This window comes from Sinocyclocheilus anshuiensis, unplaced genomic scaffold (genome assembly GCF_001515605.1).
Source record: "Sinocyclocheilus anshuiensis isolate Anshui unplaced genomic scaffold, SAMN03320099.WGS_v1.1 scaffold39, whole genome shotgun sequence".
Taxonomy (NCBI): Eukaryota; Metazoa; Chordata; class Actinopteri; order Cypriniformes; family Cyprinidae; genus Sinocyclocheilus; species Sinocyclocheilus anshuiensis.
In genome coordinates, this window is record NW_015548181.1 from 95,179 (window position 1) to 105,253 (window position 10,075).

A 10,075-nucleotide genomic window follows, 5' to 3' on the forward strand; every position below is an offset into this window, starting at 1 on the left:
ATCAAATAAATACATAATACAAAAAAAAGAAATTTCTCCATGCAAGTAAACTAAGGTTTTGCCTGTGTATTTTAACCATGATCCAAACAAAGATGCTGCATACATGTTTAGTTTGTAAAATGTTGAAATTTGAAACAAAAACAAAATGGTCTGACTTTAGCTTTGTGATACTACATAAAAAATCTGAACCAAACAAAAACAGCAGACTGGTTGAATGATATGCAATTGTCACTCTATGACAGCAGGTGGCGCTTACACGGCAGGTATTTATAGGCTGCTGCCCCTTTAAGACAGAATGCACAGATCCAATATAATGATGCACGTGCGATTTCCTTTTCCACTGTTTACGTTCATTTAAAGGTGGTGTAAGCAATTTCTGGTAGCCAATGTTGACATTTGAAATCACCAAAACAAACATGCCCCTACCCTAAAAGGGTCTCGCCCCTATTTTGATAGCTCCGCTCTACACATACGTACGCAACGCAGACAACGATTAGTTCTGTGAAACAGCAAAACCAATGTTACACCGTGTGTACACCGGACGCGAGTGGTGCGACGCGACAAAATACTATGGAACTCATTATAATCAGTGATACTGTCTACACCATAGATATATATACATATCTATGGTCTACACTGGATGCGGCGCTGCACGACACGACAAATCCCCGACAGAAAACTGCTGCTGCGTTCTATTCATGACGTATTGACACAAATTTCAAATGATTTTCAACGGTCGCTTCGCCAGTGTACTAGACAGACTTTAGTTGTTGCAGTGCAGACACGGTGTTACTCACCTATCAAGAAGAAACAAAGCAACCTCGGCGTCCGATCGCAGGCCTTCCGCTCCTTGAGTTCTCTCCAGCGCTGGAAAGCTGATCCGATATATACACGGGTCCTACTTCTTGCCTTAAGCCTTCTTTTGTTCCGCAGGCGTTTTCCTCTTTTGTTTTTTACAAAAAATTTTTATAATTACCGGTTTGACGATAAATCATGATAAAATTCCCCATGGTTAGAACCATATTTGATTACCGTGATTTGAACAACTGAGTATAAATAAATACTATCCAGCATAAAGCAAATTTTTAAGTAACAGTCTCATGTGTGCACAGAACGCAGATAACATGGCGGGAAGATGCAAGGTTTTAAAATAGTGCTTAGGGAATTACACAAATGAATATATAAATGGATGAATTATATGAATGTACCTCGGAAGGTTCTGACTGTCTTCAAAAAAGATTCAATGGAATTTTGTTTTTACCCGTGCTCCATGTAATACCTAACAAAGTAGTGTTTTTAATCGCAATGCTGCTTTGTCCACGGAGGTTACGGGAAACAGCTGTAATTCTGCTGTTCCATAAGCACCACCTGCTGTCAGAGAGTGGATTTACAGAGACTTATATTTACATTCAGCCCGTGTGCAGTTCCTGTCTGGCCAAAAAACAGACCAAATTTGCATGCCCTGCTGTAAATTTTGACTGGTTGTTGAAAAACAAGCTTTTCTGGGTTCTACACATTTAAACAATTCGGATAAGGTATCTAGAATTATTTATGGAAAAGATAAAATACATAATTTATTAATTCATTTATTACATATTCATTTATTCAGTTATCATTCAAGAAATAATATAATGAAGTGCAGTGGAGGGCGCGTCTGAAATGTCTCCCATTCTCAGTCGTTCTGCGACTGAATAAATACGGAAGTTCTAAGCAGCCATGCATTATTATTTTTTTCCTCCTTGTTTTCTCGTGATCTCGACATGACATAAAAGTTGTTTTCTCGTGATCTCAACATAGCAAAAGTTGTTTTCTCGTGATCTCTAAGTTACACAACTGCACCAACAGGTGGCAATATAGAACTATTGATGGGCAGTTGTATACAATATCCACTATACTGTACGCGTTTGGGACAGAGGACCTTCTTCCTGATCGCTATAATTTGTGAAGTTCATTACTGACATTAATTAACTTATAAATGTTAAATGCTTGAATAAATATGATCATTTTGCTTGAAATTGTATCTGTTATCTTACGTTATTACTGCTGCATGACTCATCGCAGTTTCTCATTTACAACGACGTAGGCTTGGAATGTGCATCTTTCTTATTTTTAATCTTTATCGTTAATAAATGTATATTAATAAGAAATTTGATTTACATATGTGTATAATTTAGTTCAATGATGTTATACAGTGTTTTGGCCTAATCTTTTATATTTTCTACATTTCTTTGTAAACCGCACACACATTATAGCATCTCAAGCTTGTAACTCACATGATATCACAGCCTATCCTACATGATTAATAAAAATCACAAACAAATTATTATAATGTATTATTATATATAGCCTAAGCTTATTTCATTCGTTTGAGGAAAATAAAGTGAGTTGAATCCAAGCAGCTTAAGATTTTTAGAACAGGCTTCTCTGCATTCTTCTGAAGGCGCTCCGCCTGCGCTTGCGGTGAATGCAATTTGTTGTTAGACCATTTAATGTTAATTACACAAATAAAATGTGTAGCGTAGCCCAACTCTGGACAAAATCACATTATTTCTAAGAGAAGCAACATTTGCTGAAATACAAGATACAGTAGGCATATTATCTGTCGATCATTTGTGCCTCAAAGGGGGCATTGTAAAACGCTTAACGTTGCTTAATGCGTTTAGAGAGTGTTTTTAAAAGACCAAACTCATTAAACACATTATTAGTAAATTATACTAGGCTATGTACAGACAAGAAGATGAGTCCAGGATGCAGACGCAGTGCGTTTTTCTTATAACGGTTTTCTATGGTTAAAACGTTTAACGCGTTAAACGCATTGCGTTCTTATTATGGGCTCATTTGCTTGTCTGTACAGAGAATGCTTTATTAATGATGTGTTTACTGAGTTTGGTCTTTTAAAAACACTGCCTTAACGCATTAAGCCACGTTAAGTGTTGTCCGTACAGTAGTTATTCTATGGGAAGAAAACGATTAACGTGGAATTAAATGCATTGCATTCTTATTATGGGCTCATTTGCTTGTCTGTACATATAATTAATTACTAATAATGTGTATACTGCGTTTGGTTTTTCAAAAATACTCTCAATTAACGCATAAAACCAGGTTAATAATGTCCCCGTCAAGGTTGCGATCGTTACTATATAACTCCGACTGGATTCGTCTGAAAGAAGAAAGTCATATACACCTAGGATGACTTGAGGGTGAGTAATTTGTTGGCTAATTTTCATTTTTGGGTGAACTAACCCTTTAAGTCGTGATAACGAGAAAACAACTTTTACTATGTCGAGATCTCGAGAAAATGAAGTCGTGATCAAGAGAAAACAACTTTTGTTATGTCGAGATCACGAGAAAATTAAGTTGTGATCATGAGAAAACAATTTGTTGTGTCGAGATCACAAGAAAATGTAGCCGTGATCACGAGAAAACAAGAAAGAAAAAAATTATAATAATGCATGGCTGCTTAGAACTTCCGTAAATAAATGCACTTCTTGTCAAGAGATAAAGTGACAGAAGCAGCAGTTGTGAGTGGGGTGGCCAACCCTAGCCCCGCCCCCTGCGTTAATTGCGTTAAATATTTTTAACGCGTTAAACTGAAAAAATTAATCGCCTGCGTTAACGCGCTAATTTTGACACCACTAGTTTATTTATTTTATTACTTTGCTGTCTCCTCTCCACCTATAAGCTGGTGTGAGGTGGGTGTTCTGGCGCACTATGACTGCCGTCGCATAATCCAGGTGGATGCTGCACACTGGTGGTAGATGAGGAGATCCCCCTCACAATGTAAAGCGCTTTGAGTTCTTAGAAAAGCGCTATATAAATATAATGAATTATTATTACTTTAATTTGATATTTTTAATGTGATGTTTACATTATTTAACATCATTTGAAGGCTGCATGTTAATGTTTAACCATTATTTATAATAATAAAATTATATTATATATTAATAATTTACTAATTTTAATATTTTCATTTTTAAATAGTTAAAAAAATGTTATAGTAGTTTTTGCTGTGGTACCAAAGTTGGTATCTAGAAAAGTAGAATTTTACTGGTACTTTATAGGTACTTGCTACTAAAATTTAGGTCCAATGACAATAGTTTTGTTGTTTAGCTCTTCAGTGTTGGTTCAGTTTAATAACTGTGTAAAGTTAATTCATTATGAAAGTTTAGTACAGTCTTACTACAGTAGAGCAGCCTATCGCTGAAGTTTCGTTATTTTGCTTAAAGGGTTACTCCACCCCAAAATGAAAATTTTGTCATTAATTACTTACCCCCATGTCGTTCCAAACCCGTAAAAGTTTTGTTCGTCTTCGGAACACAATTTTAAGATATTTTGGATGAAAACCGGGAGGCTTGTGACTGTCCCATTGACTGCCAAGTAAATAACACTGTCAAGGCCCAGAAAAGTATGAAAAACATCGTCAAAATAGTCCATCTGCCATCAGTGGTTCAATCTGAATTTTATGAAGTGACAAGAATACTATTTGTACAAAAATAATTACTTTATTCAGCAATTCGTCTCCTCCGTGTGGTGCGGCTGACACAGAACAGCATACGCAGTTTGCGTTCAGTGGATACTCTCCAAAATGGCGCTACGGTGACGCGGAGGAGACGAATTGTTGAATAAAGCCATTATTTTTGTTTTCTTTGCATACAAAAAATATTCTCGTCGCTTCATAAAATTCAGATTGAACCATTGATGGCAGATGGACTATTTTGACGATGTCTTTCATACTTTTCTGGGCCTTGACAGTGTTATATACTTGCACTCAATGGGACAGTCAGTCGCAAGCCTCCCGGTTTTCATCCAAAATATCTTAAATTGTGTTCCGAAGGACAAACGAAGCTTTTACGGGTTTGGAACGACATGGGGGTAAGGGATTAATGACAAAATTTTCATTTTAGTGTGGAGTAACCCTTTGAGTGAATTCAATGTTGACTCACTTCAGTTCAGTAACACTGTCAATGTTGCATTCATGAATTATGAACAAATCTGATTCAGCCATGGAGCATGTGTGGTAGATATTCAATAGATGTACATATTTCAGGATTTGTTGCATTGTTTGTGCTTGTTTTAATCACGGTCACCTGCTGTGATCAATGTTTTGCAATTGATTACTTTATCTCATAAATTGAAACAAAACCTTTCTAATTTTTGTCACCCATTAAAACATGATTTAAGAATCGGTCCAGTTGACTATAGCTAAATAGATAGCAGCTCCAGTATAAAGAGTAAATAGAATAAAATAAAGAATACATTGAAAGATATAAAATTATCAGCATCAGCTGCGAAAAGTTGTTGATTGTTACTTGTAGTTATCATTCTAGAAATTCCATATTGCATACATCTCCATTATAGTCGCATTAGCTTGATTTTCTTAATGCATGTTTAAATATTTTATTTGTCTTCTGGTTTGTTTTTGTCATAGCAGTATTATTTTCCTCTGCTGTGTCTAGATCATTCTGTTTCTCAGCCCATTATGGTGCAAAGGCGACCAGGCCAGAGCTACAACGGGAACGGAGATGCAAGCTCTGTACTGTCCCCTCGCTCAGAGGGGGGTGGTCTGGGTGTGAGTATGGTGGAGTATGTCCTCAGTTCTTCCCCTGGAGACAAGATGGATGGTCGCTACAGAAACGGAGGCTATGTGAGTCAATTATCTTATTACACTCATTGGGTATCTTATTACAACACGTTTTTTTTTTCTCTCAAGCATATGTGTTATAAAATCAGGACAGAATTTGCGGAAGTTAATTGAATAAAAAGAATCTGAAAGAAGCACTAGTGCAGAGGTGGACAACATTAGCCCTGGAGAGTCACAGCCCTGCAGAGTTTTGCTCCAACCTTGATTAAAACTCACCTGCCTTTAGCTTTCTAGTAACCCTTAGTGCTGGATTAGCTTGTTCAGGTGTGTTTGATTAGGGCTGGAGCTGAACTCTGCAGGACTGTGGCTCTCCAGGACCGACTTTGGCCACCCCTGCACTAGAGAATACATGGAGTGTTTAAAGGGTTAGTTCACCCAAAAATGAAAATTCTGTCATTAATTACTCACACTCAACCGTAATCAGCATTGTTTACTTTCAGCACGCGCGCTTTCTACTGAACGTAAACAATGATTACGTAACGCTGATTACGTTTTGGGGTACTCTCCAAAATGGCGAAAGACGATAACTTGGGGAGAAGAACTGTTGAAACATTTGTTATTATTGTTTTCTTTGCGCACAAAAAGGATTCTCGCTGCTTTGTAAAATTACGGTTGAACCCCTAATGTCAGATATGGAATATTTTACCGGTGTCCTTGCTACGTTTCTGTGCCTTGATCGTGGTAGTATTCTTGTTGTCTATGGAGGGTCAGAGAGCTCTCAGATTTCATCAAAAATATCTTAATTTCTGTTCCGAAGATGAACGAAGGTCTTACGGGTTTGGAACGACATGAGGGTGAGTAATTTATGACAGAAATTTCATTTTTGGGTGAACTAACACTTTAATTCTTGGTTTATGTAAAAAAAACAGAATGGGTATTTCTCCTTTTTGCCCCATAGAAATAAGTAACTGGTCCCACCCCTGGGTGGGTGGGACAGCCTTGGTTACTGTTGTTTACAAACAAGAGCAGTCAGAAACAGAGCTATCTGTAGATTTCCATTATTATTGATCCTTTAGGATTTGACACATTGTTTACATATGATATATAAAGATATGCCAATAAAAATCACACAGAAGAAAGTATGTCATGTCATTTCCCTTTAAGGAAATAAATATGGTCATTTTTGATTTCATGGCTTTAAAAAGTAAAGATGCACAGAGCTGGGTAGATTACTTACAAATTGTAATCTGTTACTGATTCCAAATTACATGTCAAAAATTGATCAGATTAGGTTTGATCTAATCTTATACCATATTGATATAACGATACAAAGATTAAGAACATATATTCCATTCATTGTTATTAGCAACATGAACTTCATTAAACATTATATTATGTCAAGGTTTCCCAGACTGGGGTTTGTGAAGGAACTGCAAGGGGTTTATGAGTTTAATGAAAAAACTAATAATCAATTAAATCATAAAAATTTGAAATTAAAATAAGTCATTATAAAATCAATCAAAATAAAACACTTACTAAAAAATAGAAATATTTTATTTGTTTATCTGCATGTCATGTGCTCATAACCTACATCAGAGAACCATGAACATGCAAATGTTATACTCAATAAAATCTTATTTTAAAATCTTAGGGGTACTTTAAGTAAATACATTAGGTGAAAGAGGATCAGATGAAAAAAAAGTGAATTCATGAATTTGTGCATTTTAATGTGTTTGAAAGACAAAAGCCTTCTAAAGGCATAGAAATACATGGTTAAAGAACCTACAGAGTGATAATTCAAATAAAATGAATGTGTTCAGTAGTTGATGCAGTGTTGAAACACTTCTTTAACATGAAATGATTTTTGTAAATCCAGTCTTTGTGTGAATGTGAACAAAACTGGAAGACTTTATGAGTGTATACAAGTGGTCGGTTATTTTAGAAAGGAACATTAAAAGGTGAAAAAGAGGAATTAGGGAAAATCAGCAAATTATGAATCATTTATTGCTATTGTGTAAATAGTTTATATTACGAGTATTTTAAAATGTAATTTAATCTAATTACAAGTACTTAATTTTTAGAATCTGATTATGTAATCCCGTAATTACCACCCAGCTCTGAAGATGCATATCGCCTGCTGGTATTTTATTCTATTTTTTATCTTTGTATGGCTCAAAATCTGCAAAGGGGTTCATGTAAAAAAGTATGATCTTTTATTGGAAAATGAAACATTTTTATCAAACTTTGATAATTGCCTTAATCTTTTAAACAACTGAAAAATAGTGATCAAACAACAATTTATAAAAATCACCTGACAAGTTCCCGATTTTATGTATCAACATATGAGAGTAAAATTGTATGTCTAGGGTCTCCTCTCAAGATCAATTATTTAAGTTATATTGCCAAAATTTTGAAAAAAGATCAGTCAAGAATAGAAATGATTGAAAATAGGGTCATTCTGTGTCAAATCAACTGAATTTTAGAAACTTCATCACACAATAGTGATAATAGCTAAAACATTAAATGCCATTGATGAATATTTACTGGGTAACGTAGTATTTTGTAGAGGGGGGTATTAGACTAGATTAAGATAATTCATACACAACCTGAAGTAATTTGGCCTCGGCGATGGCTTTGTTTAACTTGATTTATGGTGATTCCAGGGTGGAGCAGATGCAGATCCAGATGGCAGGGAGAAAGGTGATTCAAAAGAAAAGGCTTCTCCATTTGAAGAAGACAAAAGTCCTGAGATGCAAGTCGGAGATGAAGGGGATGCCTCAAAAGCAAATTCCAGGGGATTGCTGAATGGGATGGATCGCGACTGTAAAGACTTCAAGTATGATGGTTCTTTTGCTCATTAAACTTGTAACAGTATTAACAAAAAAATGTAACTTTCTTTTAAAAAGTATTTAAACAGCCGTCTACAATGCTACACTTGCATATGCAAGTAAATTTCCATGCTAGACAGTCAAATAATGTCTATCGTTAGCCATTGGCTAATAATTTGTTAGAATTCACTCACCAGTGTTTGAGTTAGAGACTAAGTGTAAGTTTAACACAGATATTTCACTTACCCTCATTCATTTTGAACACTGTTTCACTTTAAAGCGCAATTTTAATTTATCTCAATGGATGCGCACCGTATTTGGCGTACCATAAACTCTAGTGTGAAGGTGCCCGACTAGTTGTTACTTAGCTGAGAGAGAGCGTTCACTGTTTCTCTCAAACAAGCAAAAAGAGGGAGAGCAAGACAGGGCTGCACGATAAATATTGAATGCGCATCTTGTCAGTAAAGCCGGTGATTACAGAACCGGCTTTACTGACAAGATGCGCGTTAAATATCGCATGCGATTTATAGTGCAGCCCTAGCACATAGATTTGATGTGCTACATGTAAATAATTTTCTTTGTTGTATTGTCCTATCAAAATAGTGGAGTTCATTTAGAATTATTTAGCCTTTAAAGTCCTCGTGAAATCAAAATGAAAGTTTTTTTGGGTGTTAGTATCAATATGTTAGTCTTAAGGTTATCTATAAGGCAGTGTGCTCCAAAACAGTGACAAAATTTGAATTTAGAAGATACAAGCATTCAAAGCTTGCAGTTCGTCACTTCTGCCAAAATGGATCAACGATTTTTTTGACGTCACCTCGTACTTCAGCTTCTCATCAAATCTTCTGACCAATCAAATGCTCCCTAGAATCCGAAGCGCCTACCCCATACACTATAAATAAGATGCTGAAGTTGCGGCTGAGATCGGTCACTCGGCAGTGCGCAGTCTGATCCTGACTTTGGCTCTGGTCCAGAGACGTGATCGCATGGAGCAGATCATATGCACGAGTCGGCAAATATTAAACACAGCCTCAGCATGATTATGGTCACTATTTTCTTTTAGTAAGAGTTTCATATTGAATCTAGGGGGTAATCTATTAAACTGTGGCTGTCAAATGCGGCTTTACCGAGCTCAACGGCTCTGCCCTGAGCAGATATAAACAAAACACTATTGGCTATTTTAAAATGGGGGTGGGGCTGCTCGATATGTTCTGCCCTGTCTTCCTGTTTCAGTTGAAATTGTCACCACATAGAATAACGCTGCGTGTTTCAAGGCACTTCAGTGGACCTTTAAGAACAAGTGGAAGCCACTTCTGGTTTCTTCGGTAGTAGGCAGAGCTAATGTGCAAACGGCAGTGTCGTTGGCTGATTTCAGCAAATCAGTTTGAGCGAATGTAGAAAACATGATTAATATTCATAAACCCAGCAGATCATCAGATCTTAGTGTGTTTTATATTGTTATCAGTAGTAGAATTAGTATTATTATATTATCAGTATTATTGGTAGGTTTTTTTTCTGTTTTCTTTTTTTTTTTTGCCCAGAAAAACTGAATGACCAACAATGTCTCAACACCACCACGAATCCTAATTTCAGTTAAAATGGCAAATATGCATTCATACTTTTTCATTCATACATGGTTATAATATATATATATATATATATATAT

At 36.0% G+C, this 10,075-nt stretch overlaps 1 protein-coding gene across 2 annotated transcripts in view; it reads left to right on the forward strand.

Moving 5' to 3' along the window:
- The window catches only part of LOC107704816 (pumilio homolog 2-like), an 18,679-nt gene extending 10,219 nt beyond the window's left edge, over positions 1 to 8,460 (forward strand). For both annotated transcript variants that reach the window (XM_016507844.1, XM_016507843.1), the window contains exons 5-6: positions 5,457 to 5,644; positions 8,245 to 8,460. In XM_016507844.1, the coding sequence (XP_016363330.1) occupies positions 5,457 to 5,644; positions 8,245 to 8,442 (386 nt within the window). In that variant the 3' untranslated portion in view covers positions 8,443 to 8,460. The remainder of the gene's footprint in view (positions 1 to 5,456; positions 5,645 to 8,244) is intronic.
- The last annotated feature ends 1,615 nt before the right edge of the window (positions 8,461 to 10,075 follow it).